General features: G+C 40.2%; 1 protein-coding gene across 11 annotated transcripts in view; it reads right to left on the bottom strand.

Annotated features, from left to right (window-relative positions):
- MARK3 (microtubule affinity regulating kinase 3) overlaps nucleotides 1-26,017 on the bottom strand; it is a 111,015-nt gene that overhangs the window by 6,416 nt on the left and 78,582 nt on the right. For 5 of the 11 annotated variants that reach the window (XM_073349748.1, XM_073349738.1, XM_073349741.1 and 2 more), the window contains 5 exons: nucleotides 22,970-23,187; nucleotides 16,143-16,220; nucleotides 15,256-15,359; nucleotides 7,776-8,033; nucleotides 3,800-3,826 (listed from right to left, as the gene is read on the bottom strand). In XM_073349748.1, coding sequence (XP_073205849.1) covers nucleotides 3,800-3,826; nucleotides 7,776-8,033; nucleotides 15,256-15,359; nucleotides 16,143-16,220; nucleotides 22,970-23,187 — 685 coding nt within the window. The remainder of the gene's footprint in view (nucleotides 1-3,799; nucleotides 3,827-7,775; nucleotides 8,034-15,255; nucleotides 15,360-16,142; nucleotides 16,221-22,969; nucleotides 23,188-26,017) is intronic. The other 6 variants (XM_073349739.1, XM_073349743.1, XM_073349744.1 and 3 more) reach the window with 3 other exon arrangements.

Below are 26,017 nucleotides of genomic sequence, written 5' to 3'. Positions count from 1 at the left end.
GTAGTGAATGATACAAGAAACCTCAAGATTAGCTTACTCAAAAGTTCAGACTTTCAAAGGGACAAAAATAGTTTGTTCTGGTTTCAGACCTATTTTCAGCTGATCCTAGCAGATGAGGCTGAAGTTCAGTTAAAATTGACCAACTTCTAAATACTCAATTTACATTTAGAGAAATCAAAGGTATTCACTAAACACCTGCACCAAGATACAACTTGAGTTAAGTACTCTTATTTGTAAGCCTCTTTTGGAAGTACTTATAATTGTGAATAGGCTTAAAAATTAAAATCTGAACCAATAAATATACTCAAAACTACATTCCATGATGTGTGACCTCCAACATAAAAACTGGCATGAAGTTTCAGAGAAGCAGTGTCAGTCTTCCCATTCATATTCCTTTCCCCTTGGACCTCGAAGCATGGTTATGCTCTATAAAGCACCATGCAAACTTACAGAATTCTGTAAGTAAAACACACACCAGTGCACTTCTGATTAAAATCATACTGTATATGCTTCCAAGTCAGATACAGTTTTTAGGCTTCCAAGTTGCCAATGTGGTCTGCAGTACTGAAAGGAACACAAACTCCTGGTTTATAACCGAAGACTATTGAGCAGATAATGTGTTAAAGAAAGGAGCTGACTAATAAGCTAATTAGTTTTGTGATAGAGTAATTTTATATTTTATTTTTCTGTTTTATGCCCACAGCTGTATTACAATGCCTACAGCACTTCATTTACTTTTGTTAAATGGTATGTGAAAAGTAGTCAATAGCGTAAGTGATATGTTGACGTAGTACTGTTCTTCTGGTATATCTATCATAAATTATGTTTTGTGCATTGCAAGTGTTCTCTATGTATATATGTATAGTTAAAAACCCAGTGAAACATTAAAAAATAAAAACTGTCTAAAGAATATTTCACAGCTTGATTAAAAGCCATAAATGATTATAGGGGAGTGGAAATGGAAGGAGTCTACTAAAATAAGATTTAATTAATTTATACATAAAAGAAAACAACCTGGTTTTTCAAGGAAAATTACCTTTATTTAAAGAAAAGATTCTACAACAAAAAAGCTATCAAAATATCAACACACCTTTGCTATCCAAGTATCAAATTAGCCTTCCACAACATACAGGCATCCCTACAGATATGCAAGGACACTGTATAGTATCTTGTTAATGTTACATGAGATATGAGAGATATAAAACCTATCAGAATGCAGTGCACTACTATTAACATTTAATTTTTAAAAAACAAATGAAATGTGTAGCACTCAGAATTTGCCGAGCTCTCTGAAGTGAAGTTGTAATATTGTCCTTGTGGCAACTATAATAAATTCCAATGTTAAAATAAAATGAATTTCAGTAGACTAGATTCACAGCAGGTAAAGAATTTGGCAAAATAAATAAATAAATAAAAATCAGTAGCATTGCTATAGGCAACAATGTATTTCACTTCACTCACTGCCTGCTTACAAGAAGGAGAGAGATAGGCACACTGGTAGAAGTCACATGCACATACACATCTACTAATAGAAAGAAAAATTCAGAGGTGCATTGTTGCACAAGTCTCTTTTTAAACAAGAATACCCTGAAAAAGTTACTATCAGAACATGAACCACTGCTGAAATTTATATTACAGTACCATATTTCTATTCAAAGGTAACTCACTAGAACGCGAGTTATAAAATGTAATTGAACTTCCCAACTAACAGATGCATCTCACTTTTTGCCTCAAAATGCAGTAAAGGCTTACAATTAAATTATAATGAGAGTCCAGTTGTGGAAATAGCAGCTTATTTGCTCAATTAACATTCTAATGTTTTACAGTAGCCATAGCCGTAGCTTTGGAAGAGGCAAAGCCTCTCTTTCAATCTCAGATCCCTGTGCAATTCACAGAACTCACACTGACCTCTGCAACTGTTCAGAATTCGGTGGCTCAGGCTACACGCTGAGTTAAGAAATTTGCCTTTATTTATTGTCAAATGTACAAGATTGCTGGCACTCAATTTCTTCTCTGATCTACCCGATCAACAAATAAAACTACAAGAGTCCATGTATATTCCTCCTTCCAATTTACACTCCTGTAAACCGACAATTAATGCCAATGGCAACTAATCCAATAAAAGAATTCTAAAATATGTTCACATTTGGGAATGCCCCAGACATAGCACTAAGAGGGCGTGTAATGTAATACTAGGATTTGTTTTGAAACAAAGAAACCATTCCAAGTCTAGTATGCAGGGTATTTTTCACAGCCTGACTTTCTTGAATGAATGTGAACTTCCGCAGCTAGTTTGGAGTTGAATTACATACAGTTCCTAATGGAATTAACTAAATTTATATCCTAACAATATCACAGCTTGCCTAAAGAAAGTACGACAAACTTCAAATTGCAAATATCAGTGATGATTTTACCTTTAGAATGAAAGTACAAATTGATGCCCATTTTTAAAGTAAAGTATGTTGGGCTGAAATGAATTTTGGGGGGGCAGGCACTTCTGAATCAAAACTTCTTCTCTCAACAGTGGAGCATGGTATCGTTCCAGAGAAGCTCTGCAACACTTAAAAGGCTACTGTAGGATATTACTAGAAAATTTAGCTAAATCAAAAAGCTGTTTCAAAGTTTTAGAAGTCTTCACTGACCAAAGAGTTGCGAGTAGCTCTAGCAATATTTCTTTCAGAGGGACTTCCTACAACTTTTAGTTTCTCATTGTGAAATTGAATTTAGAGTTTTATACTGAAAGAAATGAAGTTATTGGAACACAGTCTTTTTCAAGCTTCCTTATTTTTTATTCTATTCTCTGAAGAAAATACGGATGTAAGCAGTTTTTAAGTCAAAATTTTTATTTCCATCAAGCTTCATTTTTAGAATATTTTGGTAGCTTTTTTCCTGTTGGTCTTTTTTTCCCATGTTTTAGCTTATGGATGGTTGGGCTTTCCAAAGAACTAGGAGAAGAGTGCTGAAGCAATACAGCTTTGAGAATAGGGTGCCTGGCTCTTTTTTCACCTACTTCAACAGAATTACTTGTAATTTATGCCAGAATTAAAGCAAGAAGAATCAGTTCTGCCTGTTTTCTTAAAACCTTTCTATGTAGGATAGTTTTTCCAAGATTGGTTCCTTTTGTCAATGCACTTGCATAACTTTTGTGCTTTTGTTTATCTATAAATTGTAATTAAGTGCTTCAATTTATGTCATTGCTGGACAGTATAAGAGGAAGTAATTTGGCTTTGGGTACTCTACAAAATGCTTCTTATTTGCAGATTTTCAATGTACATCCTTCATCCCTCATGCAAACTTCCAATCTCTCAAGTGATTTGTAATTTTAAGTCAAATTTGGTGAATGTCTAAATTTGTTATGACCAGAAGCAAATTACTAATACACTATTTTGATAAGAATTTTCCTAATAAAGAAAATTAGAGGATAAAGTATGTAGAGCATCACTTACCTTTACACATTTGTGCCCTTATGTTTTGTCTACATTTTTCAGTGTTATCAAACACGTCATTCTTCAAACATAAGCATGCTAAGTGTATTAGTACAAAGAACAGAATTATTTTTGGTACTATCAACTCTATCAAGGAAAGAAGAGTGCACAAGGCATGCTTTGCATCTTGTTATACAGGTGCCACAGATGCTTAAGTATCATCATTAGTCAATGGATTTCCTTCTATATTTTCCTTTCAAGGAAGAAAGTATTTAGTTCTCAGCAGAAAGTTTAGTTTTTAGAAAACCAAGGCTAGAAAGCCAAATTTTATGTTAATTGCAGGAGCCACTTCTTTAAATATAAATAAATCCTACCTTTTGATAAACCTGAATGACATGTTTCTAAAAGAAATTAAGCCAAAACAATAATTAACAAAAAAAGTTTGTACCAATTAAATTGAAAATTCATTCAAAAAGTGAAACATGCAATAACAATGAGATTTCATATTTAAATGCACCTGGAAATAAAAAGTTTCAAATTTATTCTGAGATTAGAAGAATGATTTCAGGGCTGAGGAAACTTCCTCTTAATTTTATTGTTTTCAACTTTGTTTTCCTTCTGAGAGCATTCCAACATTTCTTCTGAAGAGAGTCATCACTAAATATTATGAATTCAAATGTATACCAGTTTAAAAATATTCATAAACTGTAGCACTGTATGCACTTACAAAGGGATTGATTTTTTGTCTATTGCCCTATGTATTTCAGACAGGAAAAAAAAATCTCAACTTTTGTAGTTGAATAGCTCCAAAATTAACTCATTTCTCATTAACTCAAAGCGTATACAGGGTAAACTCATAAATTGTCTTCCCTCTAGAACACTGACAGAGAGATATGCACAGCTGTTTGCTCCTCCAAGAATTACTTACTTACTCTGGGTCAATTAATAAGCAAAAAGCGATTTTATTAAGTATAAAAAGTAGGATTTAAGTGGTTCCAAGTAATGACAGACAGAACAAAATAAATTACCAAGCAAAATAAAACAAAAACATGCAAGTCTAAGCCTAATGCAGTAGGAAACTAAATGCAGGTAAATCTCACCCTCAGAGATGTTCCAATAAGCTTCTTTCACAGAGCAGACTGTATTTCACTGTATTAGGCTTAAACTTGCGTGTTTTTTTTTATTTTGCTTGGTAATTTATTTTGTTTGGTCTGTCATTACTTGGAACCACTTCTAGAGGGAAGACAATTTATGAGTTTACCCTGTATACGCTTTATACAGAGTAAAACGGATTTATTTGGGGTTTGGATCCCATTGGGAACTGGGTATCTGGGTGCTAGAGACAGGAGCACTTTCTAAGCAGTCTTCAGTTAAGTCCGCAGCTTTTGGGGGACGTAGTTCAGACCCTGGGTCTGTGTTGGAGCAAACTAGCATGTCTGGCTCAACAAGGCAGGGTTCTGAAGTCCCAAGCTGCCAGGGAAAATGGGCTCAGAGGTAGTGTCAGCACATCAGGTGGCAGTCCCAAGGGAGTCTCTTTGACCCAACCTGTCACAAACTGCCTCAACGATGCATTTATATTTAGCGGCAAAAGTGTGAAATTGCCCACTCCTTAATATAAGTAATTTATTGTCACAAGAGTTTACCCATAGGAAAAATGAAGCAGGATATGAAAAGATTAAGATTAAAAGGATGTTTTTCTGCAAAGGTGAAAAAGAAACAACGAAGTGCTGAGTCCTTAGGGATGGGGTGCCTTCCTATGAGTTTGTAGAGCACCAAGCAAGATAGGGGCCTGATTCTGAACAGGGCTTCTGAATGCATACTTAATACATAGTATGTAACAAGAAATTGAGATTTTGTATTTCATTTGTGCAGTTTATTAAATAATCCCCAGATAGTGGAATTATTTACTGTCAAAAGGGGTCTGGCCAAAAGCTATTTTGCTGTGAATTAAAAAACAGAGTTCAAGCTTTTACAAGCTTAATTATATTCTAAATAATTGACAATGCTCGCTAATAGGTTCCAGGAGCAGGGCTCAAAGCTTACAAATTCATAGTACATGAATGCATCCACATTTTTAATGGTAGATGGAAACATTAAGAAAGGAAACATTATAAAACTAGCAATAGTACAGACAGAAAAAGATGCTCCAAAAGGATCTAATGTTTGAATAAGTAAAGCTTTTTTCTAAGCCAACATTTATAGGTAAAAGTTACTGAGATAAAAATAGACATCTTAATGATAAAAAAAATCTCCACACATCTCCCCTCTTTAACCTGGTAATTTTTCAAAATAATGTACAGCAGAGAGGGGAGAACTTGGAGCAGGGCAAAAGCTTACCAAATACAAGACTGAGGCGCCTTGGATTTGTCAAAGAAAACTTCTACATTTTAAAGCAAAAATTCCCCATACTGGAATCGCTAGTTAGATATAAGGAAACAGTAGGTTGACTTAGCCCACACAGTTCTGAAGAAAGGATAGAAGACTGTGAGAAATAGTGTATACAAGGTTATAAAAAAGAAAGTAAGTGAATGGGTCAATGTTTGTGGGGTATACGCCTAGTACAAAACAAGTAGTCAAAGATTCAAGTGGAATAGTCTATAAATCATTTAGCAAGATTAGGCTACTAAAGGCACAACAGAGGTAGAAGAGAATCAGAAAGTGTGTGTATAGGACCCAAAGCCTCACTCCTACAAAAAAAGTACACATAAGCTCGAAGATGAACACACAAATGTCATGCAGTTCTCTAACATGCATGAACTATAGGTCTTCAGCTCAGATACCAAAAAGAGGAAAATAAAGAATTCTGGAATGTTTAAGATGTATATGAAAAATATGATTTTTAAATTTTAGTTCCTGTGAGAACAGAAGAAACTTAAGTTACCAATGGCAAATTCAGAACGTTGTAACTTCCTGCTGAAGTAAAAACCCTCAAAACAGGAGCAAGTCTCTGCTTAGGCTAAGCTCCTTGGGTAGGCTATAACGTTTAAGACTAAGTCAGGTCTATGCCTAAACTAAGCGCCACACAAATAAATCTTTCAAGAGTTGAGCCGGCTTCTGTTTAAACTGAGCTTTTAGGCTAGGCTGACTCTTTCAAAAATTAGGGCAGCTTTATATAGAGTGACCAGGTTTCCGGTTTTCGACTGGCACACCCGATCAAAAAGGGACCCTGATGACTTCGGTCAGCCCCACCGACCGGGCCGTTAAAAGTCCGGTCGACGGTGCTGCGGCGTTAAGACAGGCTAGTTCCTACCTGTCCTGGCTGGCACTGTGCTGCGCCCCGGAAGCAGCCAGCAGGTCCAGCTCCTAGGGGAGGGAGCCACGGGACTCCGTGCACTGCCCGCACCCTGAGCACCGGCTACGCAGTCCCATTGGCTAGCAACTAGCCAATGGGAGCTTGGGGAGAGGGCGGGACAGTGCCTGCAGGTGAGACTGGCGCATGGAGCCTCCTAGCGCCCTGCCTAGGAGCCAGGCCTGCTGGCTGCTTCTGGAGCCTGCCTTAGCCCCCTCGCTGCACCACTGACCGGGAGCTGCTCGAGGTAAAGCCACGCCCCACCCAGAGCCCCCTCCCCCACCCTGAGCCCCTCATCCCAGGCCCGACCCCAGAGCCCAAACCCCCAGCCGGAGCCCTCACCCCCTCCCACACCCCAACTCCCTGCCAAGCCTGAAGCCCCCTCCTACACCCTGAACCTCTCATTTCTGTCCCCTTCCCAGAGTCCTCCAGCCCTCCCGCACCCCAACCCCCTGCCCCATCCCAGTAAAAGTGAGTGAGGTGGGGGAGAGCAAGTCACTGAGGGAGGGGGAATGTAGTGGCCAGGGCCAGGACCTCGGAGAAGGTGCAGGTCTAGGGTGTTTGGTTTTGTGTGATTAGAAAGTTGACAAGTCTAGCTTTATAGCTCCTTAGCCCCATCTGTCATTAAACTCCAGACAGAAATCAGTCCTAGTGACAGACCACACCATTGCAATGAACAGTCAAGTTAACCCATGTGAGTAAATCTCTGCAGGATAAAAGCCCAAGTATGTTACAGATCAAGGTGAGACATGTTGATTATGTTTCCTAGCAGGAAGTATGATAGGCCAAATTCTGCCAACTTATAACCCATGTAACCCTATAGAAATTAATTTGACTATAATTATAAACTATAAGAACAATGGCTTTCAAAGATCTAAAGAACTCAAAAAAATTCAAAAACTAATACATCTAGCATTTCAAATTGCAGAAACAGCTCAAACACGTTGTTCAATGAATATGAATAGAACTGAACTGCAGCAAAAAAGTATTTGGAGAATGGGAAGTACTTAAGCGAAGAAAAATTCTCACTATTACAGCTGTTATTTTAAAACAAGCCTTACCTTCTTGTTAGTTTTGAAGTTAATTTACTAAAAAGATTAGTGGAGCCCCTGCTCCGAGTCTGTGAAAGGGGTGTTGCTTCATGGGATAGACTGGGTGAGGCAGGTGGTCCATTGTATGTAGCAGTACGTCGCTCTCGGAGTTGACCATGGAAAGTGCTGCGACTGGCAGTTCCTCTTGGGAAACGAATGCGATCAGGTGTAGTTGCACTGCTAATGCTATGAGTTGAAGCAACAGGAGTTCTTTGATCAGAAACAGTGCTACAGAAGGAAACAAAAACATATTATACAGTTTCATATTATCTTTTACAGAAACACCAAAGTTTTGCAGGAACAAATGCATACCTACAAATGTGCAACCGTAAATTCTACAATACAGTACGCTTAAAGATATCCTTATATAGGCCATGGCAGAAAAACCAAAAAGTTACTACATCACATTACAGAATCAAGTAATATTTTACAAGAAGTTAGGAATAAAGAAAGTCTAAACACAAATCTGTGCATTTAGAAAAATGTAATACTGAGCAAGCCAGTTGGGAATTAGAGGAAACTGTGCATACAGATTTTCACTGACAAGACTGATGAAAGAAGGAAGGACAATCTTCCTTCCAGGTGTGTGTGAGGGAAATGGATAATGTATAACCTTGCTTTCTCCTTTCTATGCCTGTGGAGAACCTTGCTAATTTGTGAACATCTTGTAACAGAACTCTATATACCAGCAATCTACTTGAAAATATTAAAATTCCTAACAGTACAAAAAGATTAGAATATAATCCCCCCACAAAGTGTTCAAGAACAGGGGGATTTTTTATCATTTTAGTAGTAAGAAAAAAGTATTAAATGTTCACTATGGTAGGATATCACAAACACCACAAAACAATAAATGTAAACAAAACTAAAAATTAGGAAACATCTTGCAGAAAATACAGCCTAGAACAAATCTAAGACTAAAATTCCACAGCACAAAGTTAAAAAGCAGGTAAAACTTAGTTTCACAATTATTTCAGTTTTTCTTACATAAGCTTGAAGTTATCTGCGTCATTGTTTATTGGAGGTAGCATCATCTTCGTGTGCACAGAGGCTGACACGGACATTGACTTCTGATGTCGCAGCCGAATGCTGGAGGAGGAGGTGGTACAAACTGAAGCAGGGCTAGCTGCATAAGCGAACATTTCTGTCAGGCTGCGAGGGGGTTTGGGTTCAGGCAGAGGCAGAAAGAACAGCATGATGGACCCATGACAAAGTGCAAACTACTGTGTATAGTGAAAAGAAAACACTTCTTCTCACAAACATCTGTCTTGTGTCAAAGAGAATATAAGCATTACCATCACTTGCATAGGAGCTAGAGCAATTAACTATTCTACACTGACTAAAACTTATTTGTTTTTTTAAACTGTCCTTTTCTGCAATGTGACAATTCAAATGCATTGACAGCATTAGCTTGTGGACACCTGTCTTGACTAGTTAGATGTATAGAAGCTTGGGCCTTGAAATTCTTAGTGATCTGCACCAAAGTATTATTTGAAATAAAGGTGCGGGTTGTATCAGTTATTTTTCCTATGAAAAATGCTTTTTTAAAAACATTCTTAACACCCCAGGTCTAATGATTGGGAATGATCTCCTGGGTGAACAGTAATTCCAGTCAAGTACTCTGCTGCTGCTTGAAAGTGTCCAGATTTTTTTAAAATTTGCTCTTCCAGTGGGACACTCATTTTAATAAACCTCAACCACTGTAATGGTTTGAGGACTTAATGGACATAACCCAGACTTGAAGGCTTAGGATATCTATGCTGAATAGCAAAAAAATAAAAAAATAATTAAAATTAAAAATGAGTTTATCCTACTCATGAGTCTACTCTGCTACAAGGACTAGGGGTGTTGGAGCGCTGGAATGGCAGTTCAATATCTCTGTGAAGAGCAAGGGACAAGATTGTTCGAGAGTACTTTGTACTTGGGGATTATTAAGCAGTACATTGATTAACATTCATGCTTTGAAGGAAGGTCTATTGAATCTTCTTCAGCAAAAAGGATGGATGGCTGTCATGTGGTGCCTCATAGTTTAAACTAGGTGGTAAAATATAAGCATTGTTCAGGCTCAGGGAAGAAACTCAGTATCTGGCAACAGGAGTTCCAAACCTGCTGTTCCATGTGATCAAAAGAAAAAGTTACATACATTTACATTTAAGAAATGCCCTTGTGGTTACAGATACTGGGGGCACAAGCTCTGGAGTCTGTGTCATTCAGTTAAGTCAGAACTCCAGAAGATCTTTAAGGATGCTGGTTCAGTTACATCAGTGGTTCTCAAACTTTTGTACTGGTGATCCCTTTCACATAGAAAGCCTCTGAGTGCAACCTCCCTTAAAAATTAAAAACACTTTTTAAAATATTTAACACCATTTTAAATGCTGGAGGCAAAGCGGGGTTTAGGGTGGAAGATGACAGCTTGTGACCCCCCCGTGCAATAACCTCGCATCCCCCTGAGGGGTCCTGACCCCCCAGTTTGAGAACTCCTGAGTTAGACTATCAGCTGCCTACTATAGATTTAGAGATTATTTAGCATGCTTTGAAAAAAGTTTCAGAGTCAACATGCCAGTCATTTTTAATAGAGCTTTTTCTTACGTAAATTGGGTAATTTTTTTTAAAAAGCCTTTCACTGAATGGATCTGATATGTTATTTTATCATTCCTGTTTTTTCCCAGATGAATACATCAGCATACCTGTCTATAATCACTTCTTTTTTATTAATGGTTTTATTTTAATAAGAAGCCCAACCCATTTTGCCTTTCATTAAAATTTTCAACACCAGGGAGTTAGGAAATTGTGGGAGGATGAACACAGAGCTGCATGAGAGGTCTTAATCTCAATAGCAAGCATCTCAAGTAGATAAACACTTTTTAACGGATAAATAATCCTGAAACACCTGATCACTAGAGGTTCAAAACTTAATTTGTATAATTTATTATAAAGATACACTGACTGTTTCCCCTTCTGGGGATTATTTGTTCTAAATTTTATTTATCTTTAAGGGCATTATTAGATTTATAGAAACTGGGTCCCCTACCTCCAAACAGATGCTTAACATTTGAGCTTTCTCCCTCAGAATCTTCTGTATCCCACCTTTGCCAGAAGTCATTTTCCTGGTGCTGTCATATCCTGCTGCTAAGACTGCTTTTTTGGTTTGTAAGCTTGCTGCACACCAGTGATGGCAATGATTAAGTACTTTGCGCCTAACATGGTTTTGCAACTGTTTCTTTTGTGATATACTACTACTTTGTTACAATAAAAATCTTTATAAAAAAAGGCGAGGTGTTGCAAACAATGTACTCACACGAACCCCATAAGCCACCTCCAACAGTTTTCCACAGTTGTGACAAACTGTGGTGCAAGCTGGGATGTTTTGAGTGGGAAAAAGAGAGTAGCTCTTTGGAAGGCATTATATTTGGTCCCTACACTAATTGATTATTTTTTCTTAAAATATGCTGCCTGTGTCAAAACTCAATGTGTAAAAAAACACAAGTATGCAGCATATGGTGGGATAACATGTTTTGTAAAGAAAGGCATGAAACACATTTAAGCTTTTATATATACACACGTTCTCTCCTGACATTAGAAGAGCTCGTCAGGTCTTCAGTGGGTCACTATTCTCAATATCCTCAATTATAGTAAACCTAAAATCTTAGCTGAAATGTTCTTTAAAGCCGTTCTCCCTTACAATAATTCCTATCACAGAGAAGTGCAATTTGAAAGCCACAAAACCCATTTCTAAAGAAACCCTGAATTCAAACAAAGTTTCTACTTCAGAATCCCATCTAAGAAAAACATCACAGATCATTCTAGAGTTTTATCTTTCACAGAGTTCAGAGATAAGAGTATTGGAGAGATTAAAAGAACTGAAAAAGCAGCATTTATTCTAGATCCAATCAATACTGCATTTACGGCAATCTGTGTTAAAAGATGCTAAATCAGTCAAGCTTATGTCCAACAGCAGCTACCACGTATATTGAGATATGATTCTATTACCCTCTACAGCAATTCTCAGACTGTGCCAATCTAAGATGTACTATTACATGCACAAATAGTGAAATCCACTGAATCACAACCAGGAATTTCCAGTTATAAAGACAAACTTAACAATGTTGTGTTTTATTCTGTCAAACTTTAGTATTTTTAATGAACACTTATTGATCTTGCTAGTTACCGTGGTACCTCTATTTATGGAACCCAATAAAGACGTTGTTATATCAAAGGATAGACTCCATAACAGCAAGTCCAACATGTTTTAACCAAAAGTAAAAAGTGGTAAAAGCTAATGTGAAATTTCTGACATCAACCGTATAAATGCCTTAACGAGGACACAAAGTATGTCCTAACAAATTTGAAGTTTGGAATAGGTTTTCTACTTGCATTACACTCTGATCAAGAATAGAAACTTCCCTCCCTGCTGACAGCTGCAGAAGGCAGGACTGTTTAGCATTTTTGAAAGTGAAGATAAGTTACAGAATATAAAGTATGTGTCTATGAAGGTCCGTGGGGCCAACACACAGGTTTATTTATTGCTATGTAGCACATAGCACTGACTTTGGACAAAATGAAGTCTACTGAAGCATGGTTTTAATACTGAGAAAGTCAAAGCCAGAAAAGACAAAGGAGCAATTTCTCAGCAATACAGAATGAAGCTGCTTCTAGCAGAAGACCAAGAGGATAACACTGGAATCTCTTAAACCTGAAAGTTTATTTCAAGTTAAGACCTCATAGACCAGAAGATGCTGCAAAACAGAGTGCTAATTTAAAGATGGATTATAAAAGAAACTGAGCAGACTACCTAACTAAGCAAGTAATGAGCTCTAACAAACAATGGTATGAAGGGACACATTTTCACATGCATTGTATGAATATTTCTAATGACTATTGTTTACCTCAGAGCTATTAAAATGCTGAAGCTACTGAAATATCAGGAAAGCAGTTTTAAGATCAAGATTAATAAATGCAGAATATAATCAAGCAGTTTGCATGCAAGGTGAGTGAAAATGTGTGTTTGGATTGATACCAGGTGGCGTATCTCTAAAGTGGTACAGCAACTGTTCAGAACTGTACATTTTGGACATCATTTTGGTTGCATGCAGCATCATGTTTAAAAAGAACTTGTCCAGAAAAACACATTAACATATCTTAAATTAAAAAGGTTTTCCATCCCTTTCCTTAACTCAAGCAAAGACTTAGTAATATTAACAAGGACTAGTCAATGGAGGAAGAGATAGACAGACACCACTATTTAATAGGGCTGTAATTTGCATACTAGTCAATTACAGGCCCAGTTGGCCAGGTTGGCAGGGGGAAAAGAGAAGTGTGCAGAGTCAATTTAGACTTCGGTTTTAACTCTCCCTAATTCCTGCCAGGCTTGCTGAAGGCCAGTGGAAGGAGACAAAAGGTCAGAGTCATGTCCCTTATCCCAGACACCAGTGGAGATGATGCCGAACCTTCATTCAGCACGTCCAACTCAGTCCCTCTTCTTTTACATGCTGCTGGAGAAGAAAGCAGGAGGCAAAGCCATACCCTTTGTGAAATGACGGCAACGCCACACAGTGACTGCAGCAAGTGCCTGTTCCCTTCTTCTGCCAGAAAGATCCCAAAATAGGGATCAATGGAAAGAAACTGATGAGAAGGGAGCTATTTGTTTTTTTCCCAGATATCCAGCAAAAAAATTACCACCATTGATTTGACTGGCAACCTCAAATCTCCTGCATAATGTAACTCCCCTCAAACTTAACAGTCACCTAGTTTAGGGAAAGGAGTACTTGTGGCACCTTAGAGACTAACAAATTTTCACAAGTACTCCTTTCCTTTTTACGGATACAGACTAACACAGCTGCTACTCTGAAACCTAGTTTAGGGAGACAGCCCGTATTTGCGTATGAACAGTATATGAACCCTCACTCAGGCCTGGTCTACAAGCCAGAGTTAGGTTAACATAAGGCAGCTTACATTGACCTAATTATGTCAGTGTCTACGCTACAGCTTTGCTCCCGCCGATGTCAGTGCCTTACTATACTGACATAACACCACCTCCACGAGAAGTGTAGGCCTGTGTAGTTAGGGAGACACAGCATCCATGCAGACACTGCGTTACTTACATTGGCTGTTGGCTGTCATTCTTGTCCATTTCACAGATCCATGCTGGAGCTGTAAAATTGACAAGAAAGGCTGGTAGATTCCTTGCTTTCGGCTAGGAGCCCTGCTGCCTCCCGGGCTCTAGGCAGCTGGGAGCCTGGCGGTGCCCAGAGGGGCAGCCGAGCTCCCAGTGGGGAGCTGTGTGACGAGCTGAGAGCCCAGGCTCTCAGCCCCCACACTGCTGCTCTTAAGTCAATGTAATGAAGTGCGCGTGGTGAAGATGCGCGCCATCGATAGAAGGGTAGTGTGAGCATGAAAAACTGCAGTAATTACTGTGGATACTAACAAAGAACGACTTAAGTTTGTAGTGTAGACATGTCCTCAGAGAGGAGCTTTGCTTCTTTACAGTCCCATTTGTTCAATAACTTGCCACAGATTGTAGCCACCTGGAGGGCAGAATCATACAACTGTAACTAACTGGTGCAGGCTTCAAATTCAACTGGTTGTAGTTAAAATTCACCCCAATTCCTGACAGAAAAACAAAATTAACCCCCCACTTGGCAATTTCTAGAGCCAGTAAAGCTCCAGGCAGCACAGTAATGGGGGACTGGGCTGGGTTCTTGACTTGCACTCCAGCTAATAAAGAAATCACACATGTGCTCCAAATATCCTACTTGACAAGTTGCCTCTGTGGGTGAAGGGGATGCTCACACTGATATGTTCCTCTTCCTTTCCCTCCTACCCCTGACAGGGTAGGATTATGTTAAATTTTAATGTTTCATGATATGATGGAGGCAAATTGAGCCTGCAAATTCTACAATATAAGTAACAGGCCCCACACTGTTATCTGGTCTGAAGGCAGTTTTTCTAGAGTAAATCAGCGATTTTCTAAAATATGACACTCCATTGGCAAGATAATGAGCACGGCATAGAGTGGAATATGTACAGACAGACACACACACACTACCATTTTCAGGCGGGTTTTTATTTGGCCTCTAATACAAATAGATGCCTTTAATTTTCTAAAACCAAAAATCTTTTACTGAAACAGAGCATTCCTTGTCCAAATATCCAGAAGAATGACTGAATGATTCAAGTTATAACCTGTGCACATAGGCTATCCAACCACAGAACATATGATCACGGTCCATAAGTTAGCATCTACAAATTTTGGGAACCTTAGTAGAATACTGCAGGTCTACATACTGCAAAAATTTAAAATACTTGCAAGTATCCATGAGCTGTGGATTCGTACTTACCTTTAAGAGAAAAACATAACACTTAATGGTATTGCTTCACTTTGAATCATATACAACTTTTTCGAAGCATGAGAAAACGAGTACAGCAGATTTTTCTTTGAGAAATTTCATACCTGTTTTCCTTGCCATTTTGGATTACTGAATGTCTATCTGCAGTGGTTCTCTCGCTACAAACGTATGTATTGCGGCGTGTCATTGCCCCAGGTGCAGTATTATTCTACAATTAAAGATACAATGTGTGTTAATCCACCCAAAAAGTTTGTGCAAGACTCACGGAAAATCAATATCAACAATATGTGGTTGAAGAGCTTATTTTCCTTAAATTTATGCTATAATTTGTTCTACGGCTTATAGTAAAAGCATTACACATTGATTTGTTTCCAAATTAGGTAAGATAAACAGAAATACCCTTTAGTTATGGTGACACTGCTGGTCTTTATAAGAAAGTGCTAAGATGAATGAACTGTTTGAAACACAATTTCATTTTATTTTGACTACTCAACAAGAGTTAATAGAGTAAGCTTAACTTTAATCACAAATGCCCTCAACTATTGATGTAAATAAAAATGAGAATTTTATGGAAGTTAATCTAGATCTGTAGTTCCTTTACCAGATATTCTTGAAAGATATATTATGACTTTTAGAATGTGGAAATTATTTTCTTTTCTTAAAACACTTTTCTGAAACTGAATCAAACCCCAAACAAGTTAACTGACAGGAAAAGTGAAGATCTATCAGAAACAAACAGATGTGGCTAAGTACAGTGGGGAAGTAAATAAATAACAGCTCTTAAAAATACTAATGCCATAAAGGAGTCTAAAGTTCTGAAACCAATAATGAACAATTAAAATAAAAAAAGCAAATTCCAGAAAATCTCAGTTAAGACATTTTTCAAATATAAAAATACACAAAAACATTAGACAGAAGACAAGAGAACCACAGGGCCACTGAAAATGAAAATGGAGACCTTAGAGGGGGATAAAGAAATAGAATTAATTACTTTGCCTCTGTCTTTGCAGAGGAAGAGGGTGGAGATATGCCCAACTTGGCGGTCAATTTTCCAGGAACGACTGAGGAGCTAGGTAGTGCACAGATAACAGAATTATATACATATAAAAAAAAAGAGTTAGATGCACTTAATGTAGAAAAAGCATGAGATCCAGATAAACATGCACCCATGGGTTTTAGTGGAAGCAAGCAAGAAAACTGGTGAATCTCTGACTCCCCCCTTCTCATTCTAGTTCACTGGATTTTGGATACATTCCATAGGATTGGAAAATAAATCCATTACTGTGCTTTGTTTTTAAAAAGGACTGAGGGACAAAGCATGACACAAGAGAGGTTACCGAGTTTAAACATCCATTGCTGGGAAAAATCTTGGAAACCAGTTTAAGGGGTGTTATCAGTGAACACATGGACAAGCCGGTGTCAATTACAGATTGCCAGTAAGAATTTAGGAAGAGGACATAGTGCTTAACTAATCCGCTCTAGTTCTTTAGAGAATTACTGCTGTGATAGACAAGGGAAACTCAGTGCATTTTAAAAAAGAATTTGAGATAAGGTTCCGCATAAAAACGAATGACTACAGTAGTTTCTCATGGAATAAAAGGTAAAAAGATACTGAGGAAAAATGGGCCTAAGAAAAAAAAGACAGTAGCCACTGACAAACTTTTCAAGTTGAAAAAGGTTCCAAGAGGGGGTCAGTAAAAAAACCTGTTGTTCAATATATCAGACAGCTCCCTGCAGTCCTTTCTCAGGCAAAGTTCTGATACGTATCTGTTTATAATCAGGTTCCAAATTCCCCACAGTTCCACAGCTGCAGAATATACGAAAAATCCATCTTTCTTCAGAACTGTACACTTGAATCCAAGGTCTCATTTAAAAGAAATTTCTAGCAATTGCTGCAGACTTTAAAAAGTTGAACTGGTTATAAGCTGATGCAGAGTCATGTGCTCAAGCCTGCCAATAGCTGAAATAACAGCTCTAAATATGAACAGTCACCATTCATTTGAATGGGGTGTTAATGTTTATTATTATTAGGCTTAAAAGTTAACACTGCATTAACTTACTGAACATTGTAGGCAAAACAGCCAGCTGAAGATAGAAAAATACATGACATGGTGGTGAAAGATAAAAATTGAGAGGAAGTGTAAAAAGTTGAATTTAACACCAAATTAAGCAACAGCAAATTGTGAACTAATTGTATTATTCACTTTCATATTAAATTCAGTATGAAACAATTTTTAATTTATCTGAAGCTGCCGGAAAACCTCTAGTCTGCTGCCCTGGATTGCTAAGAAACCAGAGGCCTTGCTACAGAATTTGCATCAAGCTTTCTACAGAGCTTTCACTTATAACATATAATGACTTTAGTGGGCGTTTGTCCATATAAAGACCACAGGAATCTGCCAATGCATTTTACACATACATGCATATGAAAATGAAAACTTAACTTTGCAACCTTAACAATGCATTAAACTTGCCAGTCAATACAAAAGGTTGTAACAGCACGGTTAACTTGGCAACACTGCCCTGCGTGCTGTATGATGTACATCTTTTGGCACAATAATTCATGAACTCGTTTGTTCCCAAATATTTTTTTTTTGAGCCACTATATGATAGATTGACAGCTGAGCCTCTCCAACCCCTTTTTCTAGCTTTTCTCTGTTGGAGCACATAGTGTCTACACTGAAGCTGCAGCATGTTAAGTCAGACATATCCTAAGCTGAACTTAAAACTAAACAAACACACACTAAGCTAAGACACTATTCTTCAAGAGAGAAAATTCAGGTTCAGTGGATCCACAGAAGTTCACATCTGTCTGCTGTCGCAGCTGGATGGAGTTGCGGTGGCAAAGGGCACATTCCCTTTTATAGGCATACCCGGAGAACACAGAGGAATGCAGGGGGGAGCAGGAGGGGTGAGTGAGCTCTCTAACAGGCACTGCTACAAGAATGAATCCCATGAGTGGGACTTTGCAGAGTACACTTGAAGGTGGTGGCTACATATTTCTGGGAATAAGGAGCATCCTCTGATGCCATCAAAGGCTGAGCTGAACACCATGAGCATACTGAAGAGAAGCTTGGGCTGGCAGCTGCTGCAGCTGCGTTGGACGAGTTAGCTGCATGTACAATCAGCTACAGTCGGAGACAAAACCAGAGGAAGGAGAGAAGGTGAGTGGCTTTCAAGGAGTCACTTGCTGATTCTTCTAAAGATGTCATAGCACATTTGCAGAAAGTCTGCAAGAGAATCATAGAATATCAGAGTTGGAAGGGACCTCAGGAGGTCATCTAGTCCAACCCCCTGCTCAAAGTAGGACCGATCCCCAACTAAATCATCCCAGCCGGGGCTTTGTCAAGCCTGACCTTAAAAATATCTAAGGAAGGAGATTCCAACACCTCCCAAGGTAACGCATTCCAGTGTTTCACCACCCTCCTAGTGAAAAAGTTTTTCCTAATATCCAACCTAAATCTCCCCCACTGCAACTTGACACCATTACTTCTTGTTCTGTCATCAGCTACCACTGAGAACAGTCTAGAGCCATCCTCTTTGGAACCCCCTTTCAGGTAGTTGAAAGCAGCTATCAAATCCCCCCTCATTCTTCTCTTCTGCAGACTAAACAATCCCAGTTCCCTCAGCCTCTCCTCAAAAGTCATGTGTTCCAGTCCCCTAATCATTTTTGTTGCCCTCCGCTGGACTCTCAAATTTTTCCACATCCTTCTTGTAGTGTGGGGCCCAAAACTGGACACAGTTCTCCAAATGAGGCCTCACCAATGTCGAATAGAGGGGAAGGATCACGTCCCTCGATCTGCTGGCAATGTCCCTACTTATACATCCCAAAATGCCATTGGCCTTCTTGGCAACAAAGGCACACTGTTGACTCATATCCAGCTTCTCGTCCACTGTAACCCCTAGGTCCTTTTCTGCAGAACTGCTGCCGAGCCATTCGGTCCCTAGTCTGTAGCAGTGCATGGGGTTCTTCCGTCCTAAGTGCAGGACTCTGCACTTGTCCTTGTTGAACCTCATCAGATTTCTTTTGGCCAAATCCTCTAATTTGTCTAGGGCCCTCTGTATCCTATCCCTACCCTCCAGTGTATCTACCTCTCCTCCCAGTTTAGTGTCATCTGTAAATTTGCTGAGGGTGCAATCCACACCATCCTCCAGATCATTTATGAGCACCATGAGGTGCCTGAGGACCGACCCTTGGGGCACTCCACTTGATACCGGCTGCCAACTAGACATGGAGCCATTGATCACTACCCGTTGATCCCGACAATCTAGCCAACTTTCTATCCACCTTATAGTCCATTCATCCAGCCCATACTACTATAACTTCCTAGCAAGAATACTGTGGGAGACAGCATCAAAAGCTTTGCTAAAGTCAAGGAACAACATGTCCACGGCTTTCCCCTCATCCACAGAGCCAGTTATAGAAGGCAATCAGATTAGTCAGACATGACTTGCCCTTGGTGAATCCATGCTGACTGTTCCTGATCATTTTCCTCTCCTCTAAGTGCTTCAGAATTGATTCCTCGAGGACCTGCTCCATGATTTTTCCAGGGACTGAGGTAAGGCTGACTGGCCTGTAGTTCTCAGGATCCTCCTCCTTCCCTTTTTTAGAGATGGGCACTACATTAGCTTTTTTCCAGTCATCCGGGACTTCCACAGATCGCCATGAGTTTTCAAAGATAATGGCCAATGGCTCTGCAATCACATCCGCCAACTCCTTTAGCACTCTCGGATGCAGCGCATCCGGCCCCATGGACTTGTGCTCGTCCAGTTTTTCTAAATAGTCCTGAACCACTTCTTTCTCCACAGAGGGCTGGTCACCTCCTCCCCATGCTGTGCTATCCAGTGCAGTAGTCTGGGAGCTGACCTTGTTCGTGAAGACAGAGGCAAAAAAAGCATTGAGTACATTAGCTTTTTCCATATCCTCTGTCACTAGGCTGCCTCCATCATTCAGTAAGGGGCCCACACTTTCCTTGACTTTCTTCTTGTTGCTAGGGTTCCGAAGCCTCTTTCACCCACGATAATTGCCTTCCTCTGAACTGCCATCCTGAACTATTCTGAAGGCCCTTTAGGTTGGGAGACAGCAATAAGGTATACATTTGGAAATATCAAACAATCCATGAATAGTATGCATGAGTAATATGGCAGAATTATGTTGCTGCTAAAGCCTTATTTTTTTTTGAGATTTTAATTGAGCAGACTACATATTAGTTTCCAACAACTTTATAAAGCAAAATAAATTTGAGAAGTATTTTGCTAATGGACCTAATCTGATTCTTACTGTACTGCTGTTCGGTTTGCAGAGCTATCTGACTTGCAAGAGCCTGCATGCTCTATCAGCTTTAGAAGCAAAAGTTCTACATTTCCTAAACCCACACACACTAATCAGCTGCACACACATGCACAACACTTGCCTTGAAGTATATACTTGCAGACTTAGAAAATATTCTGCTGTACAAGCTTAATATGCAATTGTTTAATGGTTCTAGCAGTTAAAAAAGAAAGTTTGACTTTTTCAAAATCATACATTAGTCTTCAACAAGGACTATTCCCATACCAAGTTTCAAAGTTCTGCCATTTTGCAGTAGCTTTGTTTTTAAAAAAGTGGTTACTTTTTAAATTTTTTAAAAAAGGAAAGGAGAAGTTACTAGTAATTCTGCTTCTTGGAAGTTATCTCAAGGGATTATCAATTTTAGGCTTTATGCAATCAGTGAGGCAGGATGGATCGTCTGTACCTGAAGGATTTTTTGCACTCAGAATGGTAGGTCAGCACAAGACAACCCACTTTCTTCTGGCTGCATGCCAACTACCACCGCCCTTAAATTCTCTAGCCAATTCCTGAACTGTGTGGGAAGTAACAGCTTCCCATACACACCAGTTATAACAGCGAACTCTAAAAATGACAAGAACTCACACTGGAAAACCTGTTAAGTTTATATGGTTAAATATTAAAAGAATCAAACTATGACTCCATTCTATTGTGTGTTATAATCCGGTTTCTGATCATATTAGTGCCATTGTTTGATTCAGCGCGCAAGTCAGACCCTTTTACCATGAACAAAGCAAGTATTCCATGGATCTGTCACTATAGCCCAAATTTTGATTTCAGTTACAACAATGTAAAACCAGAAACCACTGGAATAAAGCCACTGATGTCAGGATCTAGCTGGTGTAACAGAGCAAGCCAAAATACCAAAGAATGAAACACTGAGGCTATAATGCAACAGGGCTGAAAAAAAGACCAATAATACTGAGTGTGGAGCAAAAACATACTGCTGCCAAACAAAAAAAGATTACTGGAGTGAAGGCCAGTGGTAGGACAAAACCAATTTAAAGGCTCTAGCACTCTGGGACCAGGTAACCCAGAACACCAAGAGAGACAAACAATTACCAGAAAGTTATCAGAAACACTGATCAGAAGAAGGAGGGGTGGGGGTGGAGAGAAGGTCAGAAAAGAATACACATAGCACAGTCAGAGCAGATGTATGAACCACAGCTGAACAGAAGGCGAGGGGAGGGGATCCCTCTTGCAGGAGGAGTTCATTGCCAGACTGTAGCTGAGAATGACTTGGCTGGAAGGTTTCAGGAACCGAAGCAGTGCTGCTGCTGGTACACAACTAATAAGTGAGGCTGAAGGCCTCCTGCAGAGCTTCTCTTTGGCCTCAGAGGACTAAAAACGTTTGCACTAGGGAAATTCTGCCACTTTTTATATTGCGACCATGGAATCCAAGTGCAATAGGATTGCCATGCAATGATCCTGCAATGCCCAGGATGGCATCTTTAAAGAAACATATACCATCCCAAGCTGGATAACGGCTGAAGAGATTTTGTTGATACTTTAAAAAATTCACAATGCAAGGAAGATTTCTGTGCAGAAGCTGAATGTTCCAGAAATTCTGAGTTTGTGGAAACAGACTTATTGTGAAAACTGTTTTCCAACCTTAGTTATAAAGTTGGCAATCAAGCAAAATGTTCAGTTGAATGGAGACAAGCTGGACTGGGAACTGAGCTAAGGTATAGGTGCTGAAGGGAGGAATAACCTCAGCTCCCTAGTAACTTACCAGCTGAAGGATCTGGAAGTTACTGTGGGAGAGTTTCACTGAAACTAATCCGCTCAAAGCACTGCAGCAGAAAGATCAGAGGATCATTTTAAGAGAACTCAAGTCCCAAAGCTGAGCACTGTATTTAAGCAAAAACTCAGTTCAAATAAGTATTTATTTATTTATTGGGGGCAGGGGAAATATTTAAAGCTACAGCTGTTTGGTAATATGTTAATTACTGGTCAGAGGGCAGGAGTCCATGGAGTAATCTGTATTATTGCATTTTTAAAATGTGTTAAGGAATGCCTAGTGCAAAGTACAGGTGACCCTTTTTATCAATGTATCCAAAAGGATATGGGATATAAATGCTGTGGCCGGGATCCCTTTTTTGGGAGGAGGAAATCCAAAAGAGTGGGTGGGATTTCAGAGACCATCCATGACCCATACTATCTGCTCCATAGGATAGCCTCTTAGTTCCTTTTCTTGCCTTGGATTTATTTAAAATGTACCTCTGGTTCCTACCCTAATGAACTATTTCAAAAATGGCAATAGGCAAAAGAACTAAGTTCCTGGGCAGGTGACTGAAGCAAACAGTATACAAATAAGTACATGCGATACTTACATTTGCTCCTGGGGAATGAAGTGAGATGAAGATAAAAGCATTAAAAAAAATCAAATAAAGCAAAAACCAACGACAGGCCATTGGGTTGAGTGACATCCTCCTACTTTTAAAGTGTTTCATGTTCATATGCTTTAAAGAATAAATGCTTCCACTTACACTGGGGACAGCAGAACTTTTCTTACGTTCAGGAATATCAGCCTTATTTGGATTGTTAGCATTTCCAAGCATAGGGCTAGCTGGAGCAATTCCTCTTCCCCCAGCAGCACTACTGCTAGATTTCCGTGTCTGAATTCCATCTTCTTTCAGGTCACTGTCTGTAGTGCTAGTCTGGCTTCTTTTTGGATACGCCACTACTGGAGGGATAGATGGTCCAGCTAAAAAACAAAACAAAACTTTTTTTTTTCCCAAATGTGGAGGTTATCAAGTTTGTTATTCATTATGCAAATACATTTATATGCACATATCTTAAAAGTCAAAATAAATGGAACAATGGTCAGAGGATCATAAGAACATAAGAAGGGCCATACTGGGTCAGACTAAAGGTCCATCTAGCCTGATATCATGTCTTCTGACAGTGGTCAATGCCTGGTGCCCAGAGGGAATGAACAGAACAGGTAATCATCAAGTGATCCATTTCCCTCTTGCCCATTCTCAGCCTCCAACAAACAGAAGATAGGGACACCATCCATGCCCATCCTGGCTAACAGCCACTGATGCACCTATCCTCCATGAATTTATCTAGTTCTTTTTGAACCCTGTTATAGTCTTGGCCTCCACAACATCCTCTGGCGAAGAGTTCCACAGGTTGACTGTGTGTTGTGTGAAGAAATACTTCCTTTTGTCAGTTTTAAACCTGCTGCCTATTAATTTTATTCGGTGACCTCTAGTTCTTGTGTTCTGAGAAGGAGTAAACAACATTTATTTACTTTCTCCACACCAGTCAGGATTTTATAGACCTCGATCATATCCCCCCTTAGTCTCTTTTCCAAGCTGAAAAGTCCCACTCTTATTAATCTCCCCTCATACGGAAGCCATTCCGTACCTAATTATTTTTTGTTGCCCTTTTCTGAATCTTTTCCAATTCCAATATATCCTTTTTGAGATGGGGTGACCACATCTGCACGCAGTATTCAAGATGTGGGAATACCATGGATTTATATAAAGGCAATATGATATTTTCTGTCTTATTATCTGTCCCTTTCTTAATGATTCCCAATGTTCCCCTGCCAGCGGAAGTGGCTGGGCAGCCTGTGGGAAGGGGGAGGAGTTGGGGGGTGGCCCATAGCTGTTGAGCAGCTCCGGGGTCCCCTGGCTGCCAGCAGCTGTGGCTGGGCAGTTTGGGATTGCCCTGCCACCACTGGCCAGTCAGTTGCAGGGCCCCCCAATGTCACAGAGGTCACTGAAAGTCATGGATTCAGTGACTTCTGCAACAATCTTAGCCTTACTCATGTCCATTCCATTGTAGGTGTGCGTGCTTGCCATATGCACCGGTGCAGGAAGTCTTTCCCTCAGTGGTATCCATAGGAGACCGACTCTGAAGCCCTCTGGAGCGGTGCACATATGCACCGGTATAGGGGGTACTGCTGGCTTCCCCCACTCCCTTAGTTCCTTCTTGACAGAAATCCGGCAGAGGGGAAGAGGGTGCATCATGGAATGGACATAAGCAACATATCTCAAAGAACAACAGTTATGAAAGGTAACCGTCTTATCTTCAAGTGCTTGCTCATGTCCATTCCATTGTAGATGATTCCCAAGCAGTACCACTGGAGGCGGATAGAAGTTCATGGATGTGTTGATTGCAACACAGCACTGCCAAATCCAGCATGAATCATCTCTGGCTTGCTGGGTGATGGCGTAATGCATCGTGAACGTGTGTACTGAAGACCATGTCGCGGCCCTGCAGACGTCCTGGGTAGGGACATGTGCCAGGGAGGCAGCTGAAGACACCTGAGCCCCAGTTGAGTGGGCCATCACTATCGGTGGAGGCACAGCCTGTGCCAACTTGTAACAAGTACGAATGCAGGCGGTGATCCAATTGGAAATCCTCTTAGAGGACACTGGAAGACCCTTCATCCTGTCAGCTCTCACGATGAAGAGCTGGGTCGATCTGAGGAAGGGCTTGTGGCATTCCAGGTAGAAAGCCAGGGCACGCCTGACAGCTAGAGTGTGCAGCTGCCTCTCCTCATTGGTTGTGTGAGGCTTTGGACAGAACGTCGTGAGGAAGATATCCTGGTTGACAAGAAAGTGTGACACCATCTTTGGCAGGAATGCAGGATGGGGCCTCAGCTGAATCTTGTCCTTGTAGAATAAGATGTATGGGCGCTCCAAAGTGAGGGCTTTAATCTCGGAGACACATCTCAACAAGGTAATAGCTACAAGGAGTGCAACCTTCCAAGATAAGTGGGAAAGGGAACAAGAAGTCATAGGCTCAAAGGGCAGACCCGTGAGCCTGGAGAGGACCAGGTTGAGGTCCCATTGGGATACCGGGTCCCGGATTGACGGAAAGAGTCTTTCAAGTCCTTTCAGGAACCTGATCAACGTCTCATGCAAGAACACCAAACTACCCGGGATGCGAGGTGGAAGGCCAATATGGCTGCCAAGTTCACCTTGATCAAAGAGAAGGCGAGGCCTTGGTGCTTTAAGTGAAGCAAATAATTCAGGATGGACTGCAGAGATGACTGGGTCGGGGAGATATTTTGCTCTGATGCACAGCAGGAGAAACGCTTCCACTTTGCCAGGTAAGCTGCTCTGGTGGAGGGCTTTCTGCTCTCCAAGAAAACTTGCCTGTTCCTCTGGATTCAGTCACCCAGTATCCAAGTTGTGAGGTGGTGAGCGACACCACAAACCAGATGGATGGGTCCGAGCTCCTTGACGTTTGTATGTAATACGAGCTCCTCTCGAGACCATAACCCCTGAGTCTGTAGTGTACTGAGATGTGCACCCCAATCTAGGTCGGACACATCTGAAATCAGGGAGACTATGGGTCAGTTGCAGGCTCGCGAACGGCACCCCTTCCAACACCAGAATTGGGTTGGACCACCACTGCAGGGAGGTAAGTACCCATGGCAGGATCGTCATGACCGTGTCCAGGTGATGCCTGGTCAGGGAGTAGACGGACACCAGCCACATCTGGAGGGGACGCAGCTTGAGTCTCACATTTCGGACAACGTACGTGCATGCTGCCATGTGCCCCAATAGTCTGAG

The sequence above is a fragment of the Lepidochelys kempii genome, chromosome 6 (assembly GCF_965140265.1).
Source record: "Lepidochelys kempii isolate rLepKem1 chromosome 6, rLepKem1.hap2, whole genome shotgun sequence".
Taxonomy (NCBI): Eukaryota; Metazoa; Chordata; order Testudines; family Cheloniidae; genus Lepidochelys; species Lepidochelys kempii.
This window is presented reverse-complemented; position numbering and strand designations above follow the sequence as displayed.